At 41.0% G+C, this 25,084-nt stretch overlaps 2 protein-coding genes across 5 annotated transcripts in view; one reads left to right on the top strand and one right to left on the bottom strand.

Annotated features, from left to right (window-relative positions):
- mettl8 (methyltransferase like 8) overlaps window positions 1-6,968 on the bottom strand; it is a 34,866-nt gene extending 27,898 nt beyond the window's left edge. Inside the window, 2 exon segments of the mRNA XM_033024018.1 lie at window positions 76-252; window positions 6,667-6,968. Of these exon segments, the coding sequence (XP_032879909.1) occupies window positions 76-252; window positions 6,667-6,767 (278 nt within the window). The 5' untranslated portion in view covers window positions 6,768-6,968.
- An 84-nt stretch (window positions 6,969-7,052) lies between these two features.
- dcaf17 (DDB1 and CUL4 associated factor 17) overlaps window positions 7,053-25,084 on the top strand; it is a 40,155-nt gene continuing 22,123 nt past the window's right edge. The window contains exons 1-8 of one of the 4 annotated variants that reach the window (XM_033024014.1): window positions 7,053-7,245; window positions 10,971-11,251; window positions 12,013-12,116; window positions 13,740-13,830; window positions 14,829-14,965; window positions 17,440-17,518; window positions 19,244-19,333; window positions 22,930-23,037. In XM_033024014.1, the coding sequence (XP_032879905.1) occupies window positions 11,066-11,251; window positions 12,013-12,116; window positions 13,740-13,830; window positions 14,829-14,965; window positions 17,440-17,518; window positions 19,244-19,333; window positions 22,930-23,037 (795 nt within the window). In that variant the 5' untranslated portion in view covers window positions 7,053-7,245; window positions 10,971-11,065. The remainder of the gene's footprint in view (window positions 7,246-10,970; window positions 11,252-12,012; window positions 12,117-13,739; window positions 13,831-14,828; window positions 14,966-17,439; window positions 17,519-19,243; window positions 19,334-22,929; window positions 23,038-25,084) is intronic. The other 3 variants (XM_033024015.1, XM_033024013.1, XM_033024016.1) reach the window with 3 other exon arrangements.

The raw sequence follows: 25,084 nt of genomic DNA on the forward strand, positions 1-25,084 counted from the left end.
TAAAGTAATATTTCTTCTAACAGAATTTTATGTGAGGAACATGAATGCAGCCTGGTTTGTGTCCCTTCTTCTTACCACATATTGTGCTCAAACACTCGGCTGGGATCAGATAAAATTCGGGAGCCAAGAGGAGCAGTGGGTCGTCCGGTACTTTGAAATCTGCAGTGCAAGCCAAGTTTCTTCAGCAATGCAATAGACACCGTGTGAATCAATGCCATTTGTGGCCTCCTCTTCATTTGGATGAAATGTCTCCTTCAAGGGATATAAATATAAATAATTATTTACATAAACTTAAATGGTCTTAAATAGTTGGAACTAATATAAGTGTAATTAATTCCATACTACAGCTATAACACTTTTGAGGAAATCAGTAAAATTAGAATGGGAATGCATTCCTTCATTTTTGTTACAGTGTTAAAACAGTAAAAGCAGATGTCCATTTTTTTCTCATGTCCATACAGTTTATGTGCATAAGAAGATACTAAAGGAAAGCAAGAACTGCGAATGGCTTGTTTATTCATTCAAATAATCAGTTCTAGGATTATTTCAAGAGTGTTTAATCGTCATACATACTAACAACTGAATAGTTAAATTCTTACTTGCAGCAGCATAACAGGCCTTTAAACACGGTACTCATCAATTACATAGCAAACAAAACAATTCAATAAATTAAAAACCTTGAGATTAGTGCAAAAAGCTCAAAGTCTTTCATGCAACTAGGGCAATTCCTAGTTAATTATTTAGATAGCATTTTGTAGTATTCAAGTGCCTGATGGTTGTTGGGAAGAACCTGTTCTTGAAGCTGAAATAATTTTTTTAATGCCTTATTTTGGCTTTGTTAAGACTTTAGGGAACTTGGCTCCAATCAAAATTTTACTGTGAAGGGCAAAACACAAACTGCAGTAACTGTGGAGGGAATAAACAAGCAATGTTTTGGGTCAGGACCAATCTTCAGACAGTGAAGGTATGGCTTACCCGAAACTGCATAGCACATTTTGGTTAATCAGTGCTCTAACATGGGCACTTGTGTGTGGAATAGCAATTGAGAATGGAGTTGTGACAATAAATATCTGGCTTACCCAATGTGGCCAATCCAAGAAACACAGAATAAGCAGGAACATGCATGCACAGGGTTAAAAAATATTAGTTGAGAACTGTAAAGATAATCCAAAGCCTTAACCGATCATGCCATTATTTAGGAGAAATGTTCCATTCAGGAGACAGTTAACTCAAAAGACAAGGAAGATGGATATTGAGAAGCAGGTGACTATTTTCAAGGCATGTTAAACTTTCTGAAAGTATGGGTTTATCCAATGGATATGTATTAGATAATATCACTGAGGTGAATAAACATCACACAGAGAGGAATGGAGGTCAGAATTGAACCAGGGTCACTGGGGTTGTGGTGTGGGAGGTTGCAACCTTCACGTGGTCGGCCTGTTTCAACTAATGCAATCAACCCGATGTGCACAATCAATTTAGATCAAATAGAACAAGTTGTCCTACAACTTTAGGCTGTGCACACCATACGCAAGAAGAAGACTGGGGTTGTGGGTATGAGGCGATGATGCATCTCGGAGGTGGACAAACAGAGCAATGAAAATATTGGTTAAATCATCAGTAAAACTAAGAGCAAAACACCTAAATTCTAAAACATTAGGTCAGGCGATTCCTTGCTAAAGGGCAGCAGTGTGGCACAGCAGGAAGTCCATAAGTCCACAAGCTGCCCCCATAGCTCCAGTGACCTTCGGTACGCTCTGTGTGGAGTTTGCAGGTTCTCCCTGTAATTGGGTGGGTTTCCCCCTTACACTCTGGCTTCTCCTCATATCCCCAAATGTTGCTGGTCATTTAGTCATTACTTTTAATGAACTGAGGAAAGGCATTTGACAAGGCCCCTCATGGTTGGCTGATCCAAAAGGTTGCAATGCATGGTACCAACAGTGACTTGGATTTTCAAAATTGGTTTGGCCATAGAAGACAGGAGGGAGTGGTGGAGGGGTATTTCTCTGACTGGAGGTCATTGGAGACAATGGTATTTTGCAGGGATCAGTGCTGGGACCTCCGTGGTAAATGACGGGAGGAGAATATGTATGGGGGGAAGTTGTGGATAGTGGCGTGTGGATACTGATGAAGGGAGTCAAACAATAAAACAGGATATAGATAATTTCCATAGTGACCTTTCTATCCTGGTCATCCACCATTGAGTGAGAGCACATGCAAACTGGAACAGCTCTTATTCTGCTTGGGTAGCTTACAACCCAATGGTAAGAACATTGAATTCTCTAATTTTAGATAACAACTATACCCTCCTCTCTCTCTTCTTCGCCCAAGCTCCCATCTGGACTTGCGCCTATTTCTCCCCTCCCCCTCCCCTCCTTCCTCTAACTTCACTGTTCACAACTCTTAAATCCTTTTGTCTCACTTCTGTCTTTTCATCTCAGGACTTTGCCTAACCATCTGCCTATCAGAAACTCCACTCATCTGAATCAATGTATTACCTACCAGACTATGTCCACCCTCCCTACAATCAGTCTGAAAAAGGATCCCCACCCAAAACATCACCTTTCCATGTTCTCCAGAGATGATGCCTGACCCGCTGAGTCACTCCAGCATTTTGTGCCTTTTTGTAAACTAGCATCTGCAGTTCCTTGTATCTCCAGGATACAGATACATTGAAAATATGAATGGAGAATTGGCAAAAAGAGTTTAATCTGAAAATTCTTTGAAGGAGATCAAATGTAAGGTGAAAGCAATATTTGGAGCAGTGAAATGCGGAAGGATCTTGGGATGTATGTCCATAGTTCCTGAAGTGGCTACACAAGTAGGCAGGGTGATAAAGAAGACATATGCCTTCATAGGTTGAGGCATTGAGTATAAAAATCAGGTAGTCATATTGCAGCTGTACAAATCGCTTAGGCTATATTTGGAGTATTGTGTGCAGTTCTGAGCACTGCATTACAGGAAGGACGTGGAGGCTTTGGAAAGGGTATAGAAGAGGTTCACGTAGATGTGCCCGGATTAGGGGGCATTAGCTATACGGAGAGGTTGAACAAATTTGGATTGTTTTCTCTGGAGCATTGGAGGCAGAGGGGCAAATTTGATAGAAGTACAGGCACATTGCGCTTTATGCATACTTGATTTCTGCATTTTTGAAATAACACGCTTGTTCATTTAATACCCTAGCTTGATTTACGCAATCATGTTTTTGGAATAACTGTGGATATGCCTGTTGCTGGGTTGTATAGTTCCATGTTTACAGGACTGGTTGAGATTTCAAGAAGATGGAGGCCATGTAGCAAATTGAAAACAATGGTGAAAACCTCATAATCAAGATGCTACTGAATGCACTCTAGCGTCAACAAGATTAGACAGTGCATGCAGAGATGCTGCCTGATCCACTGAGTTACTCCAGCCTTTTGTGTATGCACAAATATTGGAGTTAGTTTCAGAGCAGACAGGAGAATGTTGATTGATCTCAGGATTACATAGAAAATAGGTACAGGAGTAGGCCATTCGGTTCTTCGAAGCCAGCATCGCCATTCAATATGATCATGGCTGATCATCCAAAGACAGTACCCCTTTCCTGCTTTCTCCCCATATCCCTTGATTCTGTTAGCCCTAAGAGCTAAATCTCTCTTGAAAACATCTAGTGAATTGGCTTCCACTGCCTTACATGTCCAGTCGACCTATTCTTTCATCATATGTCAGTCCCGTGATCCCGGGAATGAACGGTATTAGGAGGGAGGCACGTCAAATAGTCTAGAAAAAAGCATTAGGCAACAAAGCTGCAGATGTTTCATCTAAACATGAGCCAAAGTCTGAATGGAGTCAGGCAACGTACCAATAGACAATAGGTGCAGGAGTAGGCCATTCGGCACTTCGAGCCACCACCGCCATTCAATGTGATCATGGTTGATCATCCACAATAAGTACCCTGTTCCTGCATGCTCCCCATATCCCCTGACTCCGCTATCTTTAAGAGCCCTATCTACCTCTCCCGACTTCGGGGCTGTGGCGGCGTTCCGGCGGTGGCGACCTGACTTCAGGGCTGTGGCGGTGTTCCGGCGGCGGTGACCCGACCTTGGAGCCTCGGCCGTGGGCCCAGTGGACGATAGCGTCGGGAGCTCGCAGGTCACAGGTTGGTGACCTGTTTTGCCGGGGCGCCCACAACAACAGCTTCGTCCGCTGGACTGGAGGGCGGCAGCTTCGGCAGCTTCGACCGCCCTGGGCCGAGGAGTTTGAACCAGCCCGTTCGCGGAGCTCGGATTCAACCGCGGGACTTGCTTACCATCACCCGGCAGGGTCACAACATCGGAGGCCTGGATCGCCTCAGCGCAGAGGGAGAACAAGGAGGGAAGAGACAAGGACTTTGGGACTTTTGCCTTCCATCACAGTGAGGAGGTGCCTGGTGGACTCACTGTGGTGGATGTTAAACTGTGTTGAGTGTGTTTTGTTATTAATTCTATGTTATGGCTGCAAGGTTAAACCATTTCGTTGTACTGTAAATGTGCAATGACAATAATCTAATCTAATCTAAAAGTGCAAGATGCAAAGGTTATAATCAAGCATTGTGCTGCTAATACGATGCATGACGGATTAGTAGATGGCATGAAGGATGGGGAGAGAAAATAGCATAAAAACATTTTAGCAGCCACGATAAATAAGCAGGTGAGCATAAAGGGGGAAAATATACAAGTATTTAAAAAAATCATGCTTGCAAGATGTCTATCATTGAAAATGTCAGCATTGACTGGCATTCCTGGTTGCCCCATTGGTAGTATTAGTAATAAAAAAAAACAAAGTGTTGCAGTAATATATCTGGAGAACATTGATAGGCGACGTAAGGAAATAAGAATTCCATTGTTCTATTTCGGAACATATGACAATAAAACACTCTTGACTGGGGGCGGGGGGTCAGGGTGCCGGTGGGCACCACAGCCCGTGACAGTGTGGCCGCACAGGGGGAGACGGATTGGAGGGCAGCCGTGGCTGGATAGCACTGACCCCGGGGGGGAGAGTGGGGGCTGTCCTGAGGGATGCGCTCCTTCGGCCGCTTACACCTTGGTGCTCGGGTTCAGAGCGCTCAGTCACCCTCCACAATCATTTCCAGTGCAAAAATTGACCATTTGGGCGTTTTTTAACAGGTAAGAAAGTATGCGTTTCGTGAGTAAACAGTGCATGCCGGAGGCTGCCATGTCCTCCAAAAGGATTGCCTTACGTGTAACCCCCCCATTAATTTCATACCATATTATCTGTCGACTGGTATTATTTTTCTGTGGTACACAAAATTGCTGGGGAAACTTAGCAGGTGCAGCAGCATCTATGGCGCGAAGGAAATAGGCGACGTTTCGGGCCGAAACCCTTATTTTTCTGTTACTCGTTTCTCTATTTAAATGCTACTTTTCTTTGGATGGTTGTTTTAAACAATAATCATGGATTGGCAAATTTACAAAAACTCACAAAGATCCTAAACAATGTTTGAAAGCAGAATAGGGAGGTTTCACGGCAGTCGGGTCACGACCCATGACCCGTACTGTTGCTACGCTACTCCAAATGGAATACACGCGATGAACTGCAGGTAGGCACTGACCATTGTTTCCAGCGTAGCGGGCCCGTTAAATCCCGCTGAAATTGTCCATTTTTGCGCTGTAAATAATTATGGAAATCGGGATAAGCGTGAGAGACATTTAGCCTACTTCAGAATTCCGAAAGTGAGGAGAAATGACGATAGATAGAAGCGGGAGCTGAAGGGACAACAACAGCCAGAGTACTTGGTGAACATTTGCCGTTTGCTCACTGCATTTCATCAACAGGCATTATTTGTGTTTTTTCTTGATTCCTTTGGCATCTAAAAAGTTTCAGAAGTGATCAATCTGGCTGTAATGTTTTAATCGTCCATGGTTCTCAAGTGGGTTTTTACATACAAAATGAAAACGCATCTGAAAAAAAATTTACAGCCAGATTTATCACTTCTGAGAATTTTTAGATACCAAAGGAATCAAGAAAAAACACAAATAATCCTTACTTGATGAAATGCAGTGAGCTAACGCGATTATTCCCAATATTTTCAATGTTTAACAAGCACTTTATATCTGCTGTAGTCCCTTCAGTTCTCGCTTCTCTATACCTTCATTTCGCTTCACGTTTGGAATTCTAAAGTTGGGCACATGTCTCTCACACTTACCCCGACTCCCACAATTTTTTTCAGCGCAAAAATCCAACATTTTGGCGGTTTTTAACAGGTAGGAAAGTACGCGTTTCTAGCATTAATAACATATACCGGAAGTACCGGATCTTCCAGTTGGATTTAGCGGCTCCGTGCGTCGAGCCCTATGACCCAGTGACCTTACGGGGTTGCACGTAAGGTCATCGGGTCAAAGGGCGTGACGCACGGAGCAGCTCAATTCTTCTGGAGGACACGGCAGCCTCCGGCATACACTGTTAACTGACCACTGAACTGACAGTTACTGACGACCCCCCCCCCCCCCCACCCGGGGTCCGCGAGTGTGGAACCAGAGTGTGGAGCCCGGATGCTGGGACAGAACCCTTCAGGAAATATTCTGCTCAATCTTCGTCACAATCCCAAAAGCAAAGTTGATCATATTTCAAAACCCTAAATCATTAAGGAGACGGCAGCATGTAGCCGCGGCAACATATAAGACTAACCCTACGCTCCGGGGACACCAGCGCTGAGCTGAGCAACCCGAGGTAAAAGCAATGCCTCGGGACTCCGGCCCCTGCCTCCTGCTCGTTGGGATCGCCGACATTTCGTACGTCCACTTCCAGCTGCAAAGTGGAACAAGCAAGAGCACAGTTCCAGCTGCAAACTCAGCGTGCAGACACGGAAGGTCAGCAGAAACGCCGGGACACGAGGTCACGGCTGCACTGAGACGACAGAAAATCCTCAGTCCACGATGACAGCGCCGGTTTAGAACTACATTTCCCACAGGCCCCATAGTAAACTACACCTCCCAATCGGCTTCGCGGCGCCGGATCAGTAAAACTACACTTCCCGGCAGGCTTCGCGGCAACGGCCCGGCTGAGAAGCGACGACGGGACCAATTAGAACTACACTTCCCGACAGGCAGAGCGGCACGAGGCCCTGGTGCTGCCGTTTGAACCTTTGGTTTGAACTAAGTGCCGTGTGCGGGTGGCGCGTGCACCCACCGACTCACGTCCCGGGTCGATGTTGCTGTCGCCCAGGACGGCGGGCGGAAGGAGCACCGAGGCAACTACTTAATGCAAGTAGGATCTCTTCCTGTGGTGGCTATTGCACAGCCTCCGATAATTACAATGTCGCATATTCGATTTTATTTTCGAAAGATTCACCCCGCTATATACTTGTATATAATATAAACAAGTCAGGCCGGATGATTAGATGTGGGCTTGTGCGGGAACAGCACACACTATATGCACGAGATATTCCAGCTGTCGGCGGTTGTGCAGTAGCAAGCAGAAGCAGAAGCAGAAGCAGATATGCAACAGAAAAATAAAAAAATTTTGTACCCACTTCGTTACTCCAACACTGTCTTTTTCTAGTAATCCAGCATCTGCAGTTCCTTGTGTTCACATGCATGCCTCAGTGAGCAGGGCTCTCGCTTAACTTTTCCCCCTGTTCCAGCCGGGCAACCTAAGCAGCTTTTTAGGTTGCCAAATTACAGTTTAGGTGGTAATTTAAGACGGCTCGCATGACACGTGCGATAATGTGCTCAGTGCGTAGTTACCAGTCAAAATTATGGTCAATGAAGCATCCACATATTATTTCTACTTCAAATAAAGTCACAAACTAAACATATTCACCAATCAAGACATTCACCAATGACATGCAATGACATTCACCAATGACATGCAGCAAAATTATAATACAGTATCTCATCTCTTTTTACACGTTGCAATGAATGCAATTTCTATTATTTTTTTCCACTTCCAAACAAAATTCTGGTTGGATTATTCAGCGTATGATCAACCTCAGTGAGACCAAGTGCAGGCTTGGGGATCGCTTCGCACAACACCTCCACTCAGTTCACAACCTGATCTCCCGGTGGCTCAACACTTCAACTCCCCCTAGAACCTGTTTCCACGCTGTACCTTTAAATTAAACTAAAAACACTAAAACCAGAGGAAATCTAAAGAAGAGTTTCTACCCGAAACGTCACCTAATTTCTTCTATCCAGAGATGCTGGCTGCTCCATGGAGTTCCCCCTGCAGGGCGGCACATGCGCACAACCACGACCGATGATGTGCTGGCCAAAGATCCTCGCTATAGGATCTTTGGTGCTGGCCGTGGCAGTGCGCATGTGGAGGGGGAGGATGTGCAGGCCGTGGCAGTGCACATGTGTAAGGCGGCCTGCCGTGCCGGCGGATGAGGAGCGGGCGGAGATGGAGAGTGACAGAGAGAGAGAGAGAAGATATAGAGGGGGCCCGCTCAGAATTAAACGATAGGTATTCCGGGTGCTTGCCAAGCCGGGCAAAATGGCATGGCTTTTAGGTTGCGCAGTGGGACTGTAGGTTGCCATTGGCAACCGGGCAACCGCTAATTTCGAGCCCTGCTCAGATTTGTTGTGCTGCTAAATATCAGTAAGTTAGGTCCTATGATTACGATCCCACTTTCTTACCAGAGACTAGTGTACAGCACGAAGGAAGAACCTACTTCCTTTAACATGAGCTGAAAAAAATCAGGGCCTTTGGAACATAGAACAGTGCAGCACAGGAACAATGTGCCCTTTGGTCCATACTGAACAATGCCAAGTGAAACTACCATTACTCCAGCACTTTGTGTTAATATGCATGACCTGTAAAACCACTTGAATGGGCCTGAAGGCCAATTTCTCTGATCTCACAGAAGGGGAAGCAAATAACTTGTATACAAGACCTGGTGAAACTTCAAACACAAAGCCATCTTTCCCCAAGCTTGTCACACTAATAAAGTAACAAAATAACAATGAAGATACTCAGAGACACAAAGAATTGCAGATGCTGAAATTTTTAACGAAACACAAAGTGCTAGAGGAACTCAGTGGGTCAGGCAGCATCTGTGGAGGGAATAGACAGGCGACACTTCAGGTCAGGACCCATTTTCAGATATCAGTCGTCTGTCCGATCCCTCTGCAAATGTTGCTGGACCAGCTGAGTTCCCATAGCAGTTTGAGCAAGACATAATGAAAATAGCCATTTTTAGTGGTCTTAAGTGTTTTAGACCAAAAATGGAAAATCTAAAGATAATCTTCCCTTTCATTTTATATTTAATTTTATCCAGGAAAATATTGATGATGCTGACAAACAATCAAACACAATAGAGACTAATCAACACAGTCATACAACATAGAAACAGGCTCTTTGGCCCAACTGGTGCATGCCAACTAAGGTGCCCAAGCAAGCTAGTCTTATTTACCCACATCCATTTGCATGCAAGAAAACTGATTTTGAATAAAATGCCTTGGAACTGGAATATACTGTGGGTACAGAATGAGGAAAATGGGAATGAAAGTGCAGGAAGTGGAAGGAAATACACGCATACAGTGCATAATTTTTTTTTGGAAAATCTAAATTGACCTGTAAAGGTTTATGTGTCACATTTAAAGTTCAAGATGGCTTCACTTTCAAAACTCTGACTTCCAAAACTACTGCCGGAGAGCAATTGACAGCTATCATCAATGCTGGCATTGACAGTTTCAAACTTTTAGGCCAGAACACTGCAAAACACTAACATAAAGTTAGGATTGCTCCAGCATGCTCAGCATTTCAGTAAAACAGTGCAGAAGACCAAAGACAAGCCATAGAATCACACAGCACAGTCACAGGCCCTGCAGCCCATCTTGCCTATGCTAACCAAGATGCCTTTTACCCATATCCCTCGAAATGTTTCCTATCCACAAAGTGCAAAGAAGTGAAATGTTGAGATAGTGTAGCACAAAGAACTGCAGATGCTTGTTAATACACAAAAGGACACAAAGAACTGGCAGCATCTCAGGAGAACATGGATGCTGCACGATCTGCTGAGTTACACTAGCACCTTGTGTCCTGTTGAGATACAGCCTTGTTTTTATTACAATATGGCTTTAAAGTTGGTAAAATAACTTTTTTTTCAGTTAGAAGTTACCACAGACAAAAACATCTCTCTGATGAAGCCAACGTACAAGTGCTTCCTTTAATAACAAACATACTTTTGTACTTCCTCCTTCTTTCTGAACTGAATTTATGATGCCATTTGCTGAGATTTTCAGCTAATTCTGGGAGATAATGATGGTAGATTTTGGAAGGTACTGCAATCTGTCAGAACATCTGTTTTAATCAAGAAGTTAACTTGCAGGTTGACATTCCTACGTCTCCTCATTCCATTTTTGCTGCTGACGATTAGCATAAACTGTAACCTAATTCTATTTAGATAATGCTAATTAACCGCACCTTCTCAATAATATGCCTTTATCTCATATAAAGGGCAAAATCACCAGCATGATTAATTAGTTAACATTACTCACACAATGCAGACAGTTCCCTGCCATAAATGTGGGCATTATAATGAAGGGAGTTGTATTTTCGCACAACACAGATAGGTGATGTTTTGAGTCAGGACCTTTCTTCACACGAAGGCCCAAAACATCACCAATCCATGTTCTCCAGGGATGCTAATTGACGTGCTGAGTTACTCCAGCATTTTACGTCTTTTTTTTTGTAAACCAGCAGTTCCTTGTATCTGTATTTTTAAGGTTCTATACCTTGACTTTATTTTATTGTATCCAAAGAAAATTCACACTTTTGATACAGCAATAATGGGATTGTATTGATGGAATTAATTTTAGGATCAGTTTTAATGTTACCTTTGCACATTATGTTATTCATGATTTTACTAATTGATTAATAGGAAATGTGGAAGTGTAAAGTTAATTCTTAATTGAAATTTAGCACAATAATGACTGCCATCCTAATTTTGAAGTATATTTACTAAAAACAAAATCTGATCACAATCACAGATCTGATCAACTGGATTTCCTGTTTTTCCATTGTCAGATACGACAATTCCTAAAATGTAATCTCAAGTTTCTTCAGGAGCCTCAGGCAAACAAGCATGGACAATTTAACAATTAAATTATCAATAAAAATGCACGGTGTGAGAAAATCAACCAACATTTCATGTTTAAGGAAAATAAATAACTATTGCATTTTGACCGCAAGATCTCTTGGTTTGTATGGAAATGAAGTTGGTTCCATTCACAGAAAAAACTTGACCATCCTCTGTCAGTTAGTATGTCAGGTGAGTTTCGGTCAGTCAGTGTCAAATCTAAGTAAATCATGCAATGTTAATGTCAATTTTTATCTTATGTGTGCCCTGCTTACATTTTTTTCACATAAAGGAACAGATTATTGAGTTATTTTATAAAAGTGCTTAAATTATGAGTAGAGTTAATAAACGTTTAAACAATAAATTTATATAATTAAACATCACCAAATTTGCCACCAAGTTACTGAAACAAATTCCGTCCAAACTTCAGAAATCCTTCCATTCAGCTACTATACAGCAGAATCACTCAGTTTTATGTAATCTGTACTGCTAATTTCCAGAACTTCGTCCTCATTTATATTCTTGGTATAACTGGGTACCCAAAACCTTCCACTGAAACTTGACAGTAAATAACATGATTTTTAAAAGCTCTTTCTTACAAGTTTGCACTTAATTTCTACGATAGTGATAATTTGCCATTTTTTTGTTTTTTATATTCTTGGTTTGACAGGGTACCCAACACTTTCCATTATTGGGTTACTGAATAAAAATTGTACTATGAAACTTTCGAATAAATAACATGATTTTTTAAAGATCTTTAATACACATTTTCAATTAATTTCTACAATAGTTTGATAATCTGCCAGTTGTTTATTTTTATTTAAATGTAAATGCCAGAATGTGGATAACGTTGATTAGAATGCAAGCTGTTGCTGCATATACTGATACATTTAATGAAACTTAGAAATCTTATTTGGAAATTGAATCAAAGGGATTACTTTATCATTTTTCAGAAGACCACATCTTTTGAGAGAGTTTGGACAAAACAATCAAATTCACCAGTGATTTATGAGAAAGGAAGGATTTATTTTGAAAATTATAGATGTTGTTTTATTAGGTAAGTCAAATATATTAAATATGGCAAAAGGGGCAAAATTTATCATATTATTTTGTATAATCATAAAACCTTAAAATCTGCAATATATAATGGGGATATATATATATATCTGATATGTACATGCAAGATGCAAATAGTGATTGGTAACCTCATAGGTCTATCAAAGTGGGTTCCATTTTGTCCTCCAATGCTATCGATTGATTACATTGATTGAAAGATACAGCATGGAAACAGGTCCATCGAGTCCACGGCGACCATCAATCATCCAATCATACTCGTTGTAAACCCACTTTTGCATCCATTCCCTATGAATATTGGGGTAATTTACTGAGACCCATTAACTTACAAACACACATGTCTTTGGGGTGTGGGAGGAATTGGGAGCACTCAGAGGAAGCCCATGTATTCACGGGGAGAATGTGCAAATTTTACACAGACTGCATCCGATGTAAGGATCGAACCTGGGTCTCTGGCGCTGTTCTACCAACTGTGCCACCTGTATCCATGTTAAATTCGCATATTCCCCCTCTGCTGATGTGTTTCCCCCTGGTGCTCCAGTTTTTCCCACATCCCACAGATGTGAGATTTCAGATTCAGATTCAGATTCAGATTCAATTTTAATTGTCATTGTCAGTGTACAGTACAGAGACAACGAAATGCATTTAGCATCTCCCTGGAAGAGCGACATAGCAAATGATTTAAATAAATAATAATAAGTGATAATAAGTGTCCGGGGGGTGGGGGGGTGATTGGCAGTCACCGAGGTACGTTGTTGAGTAGAGTGACAGCCGCCGGGAAGAAGCTGTTCCTGGACCTGCTGGTTCGGCAACGGAGAGACCTGTAGCGCCTCCCGGATGGTAGGAGGGTAAACAGTCCATGGTTGGGGTGAGAGCAGTCCTTGGCGATGCTGAGCGCCCTCCGCAGACAACGCTTGCTTTGGACAGACTCAATGGAGGGGAGCGAGGAACCGGTGATGCGTTGGGCAATTTTCACCACCCTCTGCAATGCCTTCCGGTCGGAGACAGAGCAGTTGCCATACCATACTGTGATGCAGTTGGTAAGGATGCTCTCGATGGTGCAGCGGTAGAAGTTCACCAGGATCTGAGGAGACAGATGGACCTTCTTCAGTCTCCTCAGGAAGAAGAGACGCTGGTGAGCCTTCTTGATCAGAGTTGAGGTATTGTGGGTCCAAGAGAGGTCATCGGAGATGTTGACTCCCAGGAACCTGAAGCTAGAAACACGTTCCACCTCCGTCCCGTTAATGTGGATGGGGGTGTGCGTGCCGCCCCTGGACTTCCTGAAGTCTACAATGAGCTCCTTGGTCTTCTTGGAGTTAAGGGCCAGGTTGTTGTCAGCGCACCATGCTGCTAAGTGCTGGACCTCCTCCCTGTAGGCCGACTCATCGTTGTTGCTGATGAGGCCAATCACCAATTGGTAGGTTAATTGGTCATTGTCATTTGTCCCTAGTGTGTAGTCACATGGTAGAATGTGATGGGAATGTGAGAGAATAATCTGGATTTAGTGTAGGATTAGGGTAAATTATGTTTGTTGGTGCAGAATCAGTTGATTAAAGGGCCTGTTGCTGCTCTGTATGACTAACTCTTTAAATGTTTGTAATTTCAGCACTGGACCTCAGCCCACCTTGCTTTATGAATTGCCCAAGCTCCACAAGTCTGAGAAGATTGAGGATGCACTGTTGTGCGAGTCACCTGTGGTAAGTGTACATAAAATCTATAATATTAAAGAGTTAATGGAAGGCACACCTATCAATACCTTTACTTTCAGTATTCTGTTATGCCATTTGAGAAAAAGGTAAGGGAGTCTGCCAACTTCTGGCACCGTTTTTCTTAGTTGTGTGTAGAGATACAACATGGAAACATGCCGTTCAGCCCACGGAGATCACGCCGAACATCGATCATCCATTCACACAAGTTCTATGTTATCCCACTCCCTATGCACTAGGGGCAATTTTGCAAAGGCCAATTACCCTACAAACATGCACATCTATGGAATGTGGGAGGAAACCGACGCAGTCACAGGCAGAAAGTGCCAACTCCACACAAACAGCACCCGAGGTCAGGATTGAATCCGGATCTCCGATGCTGTGAGACACCAGCTTTACCAGTTGCACCACTGTGCCACCCATACTATATCCTTAATGGCATTTTTGGGAAGTTTTGAGAGGAACTCTTCCAAGGTTTTCTATACCATTGGTCAAACAGATAAGCACAATGCATCATATAGTATAGCGACAGGAAGGTGTTAAGTGATGGAAGCGATCCAGGCAGTTTAAATCATTACTAGTGACTGACTAAAACTATTCTTTGCCTGTTACCCAATCTCCCCTTTCTTCTCCGTCTTGTACATCATTAGAATATCACCTAGTTGTTACTACACGATAGATACAATGAATTGCAGGTGCAAAAAAACCCACATATGCTGGAATAACTCAGCAGGTCAGGCAGCATCTCTGGAGAACACGGGTAAGTGACAATTTGGTCAGGAAGAAGGGCCCCGATCTGAAATATCCCCAGTCCATTCCATCCACAAATGCAGCCTGACCCACTGAGTTACTCCAACACTTTGTGTTTTCAGCCACGGCACAATGCACAAATGTGTCATTACGTTGTTTGATATCAGAATTTTTTGCTAAACCTTACATGAAATTTGACAAGAAATGCAATCATTTTAAACTTTTCTTTTACACACAAGGGTGAGATGTTACCCAAACCATCAGACCACAAGCCTGCAATCTTGATCCTTACTGCAAACAACTGGTTAATCCGTATGTCTACCAGGACTGCAAAGATTATAGAAAAGGTTTACCTCTCATCGCAGTTGAAGTTCAGGTATGTTTTGTGATTGAATTTGCATACTCTTAATATGATTGTGTTTAATGCGGTGTTGGAAGGGGAGTCAAGCAAAGCAGCTTATCCCTAACCGGTCTGAAGAAGGGTCTCGACCTGAAACATCACCCATTCCTTCACTCGAGAGATGCTGCCTGTTCAGCTGTTACTCCAGCTTTTTGTGTCTATCTTCAGTTTAAACCAGCATCTGCAGTTCCTTCTTGCACAGCTACATTAAAACCTCAGTAATGACACATGGAACTTTACATGTAACCAATTGATCAAATGTTTTAGCAAGAATTGCAGATGCTGCAAAAATCGAAGGTAGATAAAAAAGCTGGAGAAACTCAGCGGGTGAGGCAGCATCTATGGACCAAAGGAATGTTTTGGTTAATCAAGTGCTTTGGTTTATCAAAAATTAACCCATCTGCTCGCTTGGTGTAACCCCACTATCAACTGCTCTCTTCCTCAGTTGCTGAATATTAAAGCGTGCCATTTTGTAAATTGCAGATTGCTGTACTATTCAAGATCTGTATAAGGCCTGATTTCCATGTGATGAGACAAAGAATGTCGATAAAAAATTGTAATAAATTGTTTTTTTAAATGGGGGTTATGTGCTAAAAGAGTGGTGCATATTTAAAAAATGTGTAAATTCAACGTACATGCGACTATGCTGATTTGAGCATGTTGTTCTGGAAATACTAACGCGTATATCAACCTTTGGTATTAAAGGAACAGCTCGTCATTTCAAAAAAGTATAAATCAACCACGTGCCTGTATCTGTTCTTGGGCAGTACTGTAACAGGCTGGTGGGAGCTGTTCAAAATATGACCTTGGGAATTAATTTAAATCCTATAGGGACCACATACCATTTGTTTAAAAAAAATAATGATTATTAAAGACTTATTGGACCACATAAAACTAAAGGAAAAAGCATGTAAAAAGGCAAAACCATCACAGATTTTGCTGATTGGCGGAAATACAAATAACAGCAGAGAGGTGACATTAATAACACAAGGAAGCAAAGCAAGAAGCTTGAAAACAAAATCAAAATCAATACAAAATTTCACGACAGTTTTGTGGGAAAATCTGTGATCACCACCATTACACCCCCTAAAAAGTCAATATGATATAAATTAAAAATTTGGATTTGGTACGCAAACTGATGTTATACGTGATAATAGGGAAATAGCAGATATCTTAAATTGTACTTTTTGTCAGTATGTGTATTGGACAAAGTGAATAGCACATTGGACATCTCAGGATATATTAGGGACAGGATTTTGGCAAAATTAGTTCACAAAAAAATAACTATATTAAAAAATATATCAATGGCATCAAAGAATGACAGATTCCTATCCCAGAGGTTTAAAATGGGAAAGTGACAACATTGGAGACATTCTAACTAAAGGCTTTCTTTATTTAAGATTGGTTCCTCAACCTCAGAAAATTGCACACATCACTTTACATTACAAGAATGGAGGGATAGAAAGGCCAGTGAATTACAGAAGATTCAGCCTAATATTTGCTGACAGGAAGATTCTGGAGACTTCAACTAAAGAATGAATTCTTCGCTGATTAGATAAAGCCATCTTGAAATTATAAAGGACAGGTCATTTGTGACTAGCCCAATCTGTTTATACACACAAAAAAGTAAAATAGTATGCAAAAGGTGCCAATAGATTTATTTTTTATTGGGTTCTAGAATGCAGTTGATAATATCTCACTTGACTCTTTCAGATAAAGAAAAAGTTCGTGGAAATGAGTGCAAATTATTGACTTGGCGAGGACATTTTTAATGTTTTATGTGTCATTCCTAACTGTCACTATGTCATGTTGTCACTTGCGGGTGGAGCACCAAGGCAAATTCCTTGTATGTGAATACTTGGCCAATAAACTTATTCATTCATTCATTCCAAAATGGCTACCTCAGAAAATGTACTAATTCGTGAAACATGGAAAGAGTGGAGACTCATAATGATGGTGATTCATGTATAGAGATCATTGAAATGAAAAGGACAAACTAGAAAGATGAACTGTTTGTTAGTCTTTATATCTAAAGGACTGAAGTACACTGGCATGCACAAAATCTGGATTTGAATAATGAGGAAAAAAACTTTTTTTTGCGTAGTGCTGAATGTGCTGTCTGCAGATCTGGTGGAGGTAGGTTCATTATGAGAGGGAATTAAAGATGAAGAAACATTTTTAAAGGCGATGAAGAAAGGACCAGTTAGTATGGAGTTGCTCTGGTAGAGTGCAGGTCTAAACATAATGGGATGTATGGCCTCCTTCAGTACCATAACCATTGTATGGTTTTATGAAATGAAATGAAGGAACAAAAAATAAAATTACATTTTGGGAAACAAATGGGGAGAGGTGCATCTGGAGCAAAAGATGACATAAACCTTTCAGGTAAAATGATCGATTTCTATGCTGGGTGTATTATGGTATTTTTTAATAAATATTCTAATTATCAGGTATTTGACTTGGGACAATACTCAAGAGACCATAGTGGTAAAGACTACACAGAACAAAGTTACAGCTGCAGCTCGAGCGGTGAGTAGTATGTTGTTGCTTTAACTGCTGCGTCAGCTGGGTACATTGCATCTTTAAGATATTCTCCTGGTTTTTATGGGTCAAAGTACTTCTTTGATTCTGCGTAATTTGTTGCTGTCCATACACTACCATTTATTCTGAATTTATTACCTACCCTTTATGGCAAACATTTAAAATTCACAAGTAACCAAAGAAACTAGGGGTTTTATTGTGTGTGAAGTTGACAAAGTATTTACAAAAATTTGGATTATCCATGAATAAGTGTCACTCTGGTTTGAGTTAAACTGATTTCTGTATGAAAGTGGTAGTAATTTGTGATTCAAATCAAATTTCTGAAAACAAATCAAATGTCAATGGAAACAGAGATTATTTTGTACTAATTATCCTACAATCATTAATCCTGGTGACTAGTTCTACACAATCAATGATTAGGTTTGAACTAAAGCCTTGGGTAAATTTCTGAATGGAGTAAATAAACCCGTCAATACTGCTGAAAATGAAATGCAGATGAAACACATGTAGATCTTCACTTGCGTTAGGATGGCAATCTACTCCTGGTAACTACCTGAAACTGCTGTTTGAATTTCCAAAAGAGGCACCCATTCCTGTCACTCTATTCTGTAGGTCACATTTCACATCTCCGGGTCTAAAAAGGTCTTAAAGTTAACACAAAGTGCTGGAATACTCAGCTGGTCAAGCAAAATCTATGGAGAACATGGATAGGTAACATTTCGGGTTGGAAACGTTCTTCAGACTGAAGAAGGGTCTCAAACCATAACGTCGCCTATTCATGTTCCGCAGAGATGCTGCCTGACCTGATGAGTAACTCCAGGAGTTACGTTGTGTATTATTTTATAAGCTAGCATCCACACCTTGTTTCTATTGTCTTAAAGTTATTATTTTCCTTTTAGCTGAATGGTTTAACTTGATGTTCTGCACCTAACATCTGTGGCCCTGCTCTGGCTAGACTCTCACTGAATTTAGGAAGTTCGACAGGTGGTGCTTTGTGTGCTCATCAATCATGGCTGCATGTGGAGACCATGTGACAACCCCACATGTACTGGGAACGTGTCCCGATTGGTCCTCCAACGTGATTGCAGGGATGCCCACCCCAAAGGAGGACATAGCTGAGGAACGACATCATGATTTTCCATGCCAGACATACATAGAATCAAACAGCATAGAAACAGGCCTTTCGGCCCAACTTATCCACGCCAACCAAGATGCCCATTTATGCTAGCCCTATTTACCCGTGTTTGGCTCATATACCACTAAACCTTTCCTATCCATGTACCTGTCCAAGTGTCTTTTAATTATTGCTACAGTACCTGCTGTTTTAAAATGCATAAATATCACTCCAGCTAAGACCAGAGCTCTGCACTACTTTCCTTCCCCAACACACTGTGTCCCCCCCCCTCCCCCCTCCAGACTCTGGACTTCTTACCCTTGCTTCAAGTTATCGACGGAGCCAGACACCCAATTCCTTTCTCGTCTCACCCAGTCAAGGATCTTTTGCACAATAGTAGGGGTGGCAAAAACTTCAGCCCAACTCCTCTAAGACGACCAAAATGCCCCAACTAGACTAGTTTCATCTGTCCACTTTTGCACATACCCTTTCTTTTCCATATACCTGTTGACTTTTCTTACTCTCCATCAACTTGTCTGCCGTCTAATTTGCTGATGTGCCAACATTAAAGTAATATCTGTTGATGTTTTGTTTTTCAGGCTGGAAATCAACACTCAGTTCTGTTACATTTAGCTTTGTTTAGTGTTCTACCTCTTACCTTTGTTGGAATGATGGGCATTGACAAAAAGGTAAATCTCATTCTTTAAAGAAAACCATGATAAACTTTAATGCAGATTAATTAATTTAATCAAATATCTTTCTTTTAACTGGTCTGAAAAAGGGTCCCGACCCAAAACATCATCTGTCCTTTCTCTCCGCACGAAGAGACAAAGTGCTGGAGTAGCTCAACGGGTCAGGCAGCATCTCAGGAGACCATGGAGAGGCAATGTTTTGAGTCTGGACCCTTCTGCAGACTCTCGACAGATGCTGCCTGACAAGCTGAGTTTCTCTAGCACTTGATGTTTTGCTCAAGATTTCACCATCTACAGATCCTTGTGTCTCCAAATGTCTGTCTTTGTCTATTTAATGGTGACCACATAATTTCTTTATATAAGTTGACATTCCATGAAATCCGGACATTATCCATGTACAAGTGCAGGCTACAGCAGACCAAATGTTTTTGTAACCCTAGCAGTTTTTGGACATGTACGCACAAACTTTTTTTCACCTGATTTTAGCTTGTGGATTAAACATTCAGCTTCCATTGATTGTTGGGAACCTCAAGCCTAACTATAAGAGCATTTGTGAAACATGTTTAACACCATTCAGTGGTATCAACACTAAGTGATGCTTTTCTTATTTCTGGGATCTGGTTTATCACTGCAATCTTTTTTGTATTCCTCAGTATTTTGGCTTATTACTAATGACTGATCTTTCAGCTGTCACTTATGGACTATGGTCTGAAAGAGTGGTCAAAGCTTGGTCACTGACAGTATTAATATCTGTCTAGATAAACTCTTGAATTGGTTAGGCATACAGAGCAGGGCAATGGGATTAATAAGGAAGGGAGGCCACTGGTCGATGTGAAAGAGTTGGCGAATATTGGTCTATGATTCTACGAAGTTCTTTCAGATGTGTCAATAATGCAATGTGAACAATTGCAGAATGCCTTTTAAAATTATACAGCCAGACGCAGGCCCTTTGGTCCAACTCGTCCATGCCAACCAAGATGCCCCATGTAAGCTTAGTTTAGTTTTTAGAGATACAGCATGGAAACAGGCCCTTCAATCAATCAATCAATCAATCAATCAATCAACCTTTATTGTCATCTTGCAAAGCAACAGTTGTACAGTGCAAAATGAGAAGACGTTTCCCAGGGAATACCGGAGCATCGCACATGAAACTTAAAACATTTCACACATAATAACAGTAATAACATAATAACACATAAGCCGACTAATTCCACGCCAACTATCGATCACACTGGTTCTATGTTATTCTCACTTTTTCTTCCACTCCTTACACACGGAGGACAATTTACAGAGGTCAATTAACCTAGAAACTCGCATGTCTTTGGGATGTGGGAGGAAACTGGAGCACCCGGAAGAAACCCACACGGTCACAGGGAGAATGTGCAAACTCCACACAGACGCCAAAATCATTTGCCCGTGTTTGGACCATATCCCTCTAAACCTTTTCTATCATTGTTCCTGTCCGAGTGTCTTTTAAACGCTGTTATAGTACCTGCCTCGACAACTCCTTTGGCAGTTCATTCCATATACCAATCCCTCTGAGTGAAAAAGTTGCCCCTCGGGTTCCTATTAAATCTTACCTTAACTTACCTCTTACCTTAAACATTTCTTGATTATTGTGACAGCAACCAGTATTGTCAGATCTCCAAGAATGGTAGAGCTGTATTTTATAGTAAAATAGCGTATCTTCCTGCTCCCCACAAACATTGCCAAAGGAAATCTGTTCATCATTTAATAAAACTCCAGCACTAGAGTATGTGCTAGTTAGTACTTCCGTTCTCCAACATGATTTCTTTGTCACCTGCTGGTTCACGAAAATGCATCCACATGTCAGAACTATGAAGAGACCTGAGTGGAGAAGCCTATGTGGATTTCCTATCAGATGAAAGGCCGTTGAAAGTTAACTGGTAGCTACAGAAGCTACACACTCGTGGCAATTTACAGAGGCCAATTAACCTACAAACCCACACGTCTTTGGGATGTGGGAAGAAACCGGAGCACCCGGAGGAAACCCACAGTCACAGGGAGAAGATGCAAACTCTACACAGACAGCACCCTAGGTCTCGGTCTGTGAGAAGCATCAGTTCTACCGCTGCACGACTGTGTTGAATGTATTGAAGTCATTGTAATTTAATAAAGATTTTATATTAACAACAGTAAATGCAGAAAATAGGCTGTCAGGCTGCATCTGTGCAAGAAGACATAAAGTGTTCCCAAAAGCATGACCTTTGCAAAAAGACCTACATTTAAGTCTTCAAATTTGGGGTGAAATTAAATTACCAACAATGTTTTAGGTTGAAAACTCTGTCACAACTGGTTTTACAAACAAATGTTATAGTTTTTCAGGGAATAATACCAGAAATAGGGTTGAGGAATTGGAAAATCAGTTGCGATCGTAGATCAGTCAAGAAAAACATAAAATTGTACACTTGAGGAAGAAAATAAAAATGTTCCTTAAAATGTAATATTTTAAATGTATTAGGACCTTAGTATGCAGATAGACAAAATTGATTTAGGTAACACTATTAAAAAGAAAGGAATCTTTCATTTTCAGTTTGGAAATATAGAATACAAATTCATCTGGTTAATATTGAACTTGTATTAAGAGCTTAAGGGCAGAGTTGGAGGACTGTCCATATGTCAGCATATCTCATATAACAGAAATATAATCACAATTAAAAAGAGCAGTGTAGATTCACTGAAAAACCGTCAAGGATAATGCATAGATCTGTAAAAAGTTAGGTTTTCTCATTCGGTATTGTTATGGTTGGTTTATTAAGATAAGTGTTAAGCTAAGGAAATATTTCTGATATTTTGTGTGGTGTTAATGGATAATCACTGTTAATAATTAAAGGGATGACAGTGGTTAGAATAATTAACACAAGATCTGTTGGGCTAAATGGCCTTTTTCTGTGTTGTATCTTCCTGTGATTCTTATATTATAACTCCAAAAGCACCAAAAACATATTTTTAAATCATAATAGAGAGATACAGCATGGAAAAATGTTCTTTGGCTCCCCCCAACCACACATTTACACAAATCCAACTTTATTCTCTCCATATTATCATCAATTCCCTATTATTCCACCACTCACTTACCACACAAGGGGCAATTTACAGCAACCAATTAAACTACCAACCCACATGTCTTCAGAATGTGGGAGGAAATTGCAGCACTGAAAACCACACAGTCACAGGGATAACGTGCAAAACCCACACAGACAGCACCCAAGATCAGAATTGAACCCGGGTCTCTGCCACTGTGAGGCAGCTGCTCCACAAGCTGTGTTCCACTGTGCCACCCTTGTTAGTTGCATTGACATACATATTTGCTTTCCCTCAAATATTTGTGTCCAAAGTTGCAGGCTGCATAAACCTTCTGGGAACGTTTAATAGTTGAACTGTTGAATTATATGTCGAATTATACTTGTAGGGGAATATCATTATAATAATTTCAATTAACAAACTAATCTCAATTTTGCAGTATTCATTATAAAATGCGAGATAGAATTGAAATGTAAAAAACTATTTTAGCAGTTGATGTAATCTAGTTTAAAATAAATTTAAACACATTATTTTTCATTTCCTCCTAGATTTTTGGAAGCAATGTAACAGATGCCACTGTTTCTCAGGGGTTGCTCATTGTGACACACAGTGTGGGACTGGTCAAGCTTTACAGTTTTCAGTGGATCGTTGAGATGGTAAAATAAAAATGTAATGTATAATGGTCAGTGCTGAACCTGCTGGGTGAAAACCCTGCTATTAACGTAGTATGCAAAATATTTTAATACTTTTTTGCTTCATATTAAACTTGTCAAGAATGGCAATGTCAAGTGGAAAAGTATATATTTTGCTCTGAGTGCAATAAAATGAAAATGGTGAGTTATCAGTGATTCTAGACTACTGGAAAAATGTAAAAGCTGATGGAAGCAAACACTCCTCCCTTAGATTGCTTTCTCTCCTATTTGTTCATATTTTGCAGATTATCAGACAGAGTTTGAAAAAGCATCCCAACCGGAAATGCATGTTCTCCAGAGATGCTGCCTGAACCACTGAGTTACGCCAGCACTTTGTGTCATGTTTAGACTAATTAGCCAGTTGCACTGGATTTGAGTAGCCATTTTGAAGGGCAGTTACAAGTTAGTTGCACTGCCACATTAGTGGCATGCCACAGACATCATAGAGTCAGAGTTATCCTGCACAGAAACAGGCCCTTTGGCCATTCTTGTCCATGCAGACCAAGATGGCATACTGGGCTAGTCCCATTTGGCCCATGGTCCTTTAAATCCTTCCTATTAATATATCTATCCAAATGGCTTTTAAAAGTCGCAATTGTATGCACTTTTATGACTTCCTTTGGCAGTTCATTACAGACACGGACTACGGAGTGAGTTTGAGTTTAGTTTATTGTCACGTGTACTAAAGTACAGTGAAAAGTGTTTATTGCTTGCGAACCAGTCAGTGGAAAGACAATGCATGATTATAATTAAGCCATCACAGTGTATAGATACGTGATAAAGTGAATAATGTTTAGTGCCAAATAATGCCAATAAAGTCTAATCAAAGATAGTTTGAGGGTCTCCAATGAGATAGATAGTAGTTCAGGACTGCTCTCCCGTTGTAGTGGAATGGTTCAGTTATCTGATAACAGTTGGAAAGAAACTCCCTGAATCAGGAGATGCAAGCTTGTTAACTTCAGCCGATCTGTTGGGAGGAAATATAAATAGGAGATGATGCAATTGTTGGGAATCTGGCAGATCGGGTAACATCAGAGGAGAGAGGAAAATGGATTTACCATCAAAGGTTGATGATTGGCCAGTTCTGATATAAATCATAAAGCTGGTTATCTGAATTTGTGGTAAAAGTCGATGTCTATAGTCAGGTGATGGAATGCTGTTTCCTGAGCTTATTTTGGGCTTCATTGGAAGAGTGCAGGAGCCAGAGAAAGATGGTGGATGGAGAATTAAAGTGATAGGCAAGTGTTAACTTGGGTCATGAGGCCTCGCTGAACAAAGGTGTCCGCAGAGCAGTCTCCCTGTCTGCATTTATTTTCCTCAGTGTGGAGGAGACTAAATGCAATACATTAATGGGCCTGTCCCACTTGGCGATTTGTTAAGCAACTGTCATAGTCGTAGCAGGTCGGCGAAATACCGGCGACAACATACGTCATCCTGGCGACAACACCTACGTCAGGAGAAGTCATGCTACGCTCATTGGCGTCAAACCCACTGTCGCCGAAAATGTTTCAAATGTTGAAAATTTAGCGGTGACCAGAAAGACACTACGACATTTTGCGCGCTGAGGAGACTACTCCCTGCGACCACAGGCAAACATGTGGCCAAACTAGTTGCCTATAGTTGCCTTAAAAAATCGCCTAAGTGGTACAGGCCCATAAGTACAAGAAATACAAATGAAATACGACATCATCTTGAAGGAGATTTATGTCTGCTCTCCTGGTTTTTTTTTTTAATCCCTGATCAATAAAACAGATTATCTAATCATCATGAAAACTGTAGGAGCTTGTTGAGTGAATATTGAGTGCCATGCTTTCTATGTTATAAAAGAGAACTTCAGAATAACATCAATTTTCATTGATTCTGTTCTTCAGATTTCCATTTCATTCTTTTCAATCTTAATATATTCTACCATGATCTTAACTGCTTATCATAATTTCTCAATTTTTTTTGTAGATCAACAACTCTGGTGTAATTTCTATCAAATTTATAATATTCACAAAATACAGTTATG

Source organism: Amblyraja radiata, chromosome 7, assembly GCF_010909765.2.
Source record: "Amblyraja radiata isolate CabotCenter1 chromosome 7, sAmbRad1.1.pri, whole genome shotgun sequence".
NCBI lineage: Eukaryota > Metazoa > Chordata > Chondrichthyes > Rajiformes > Rajidae > Amblyraja > Amblyraja radiata.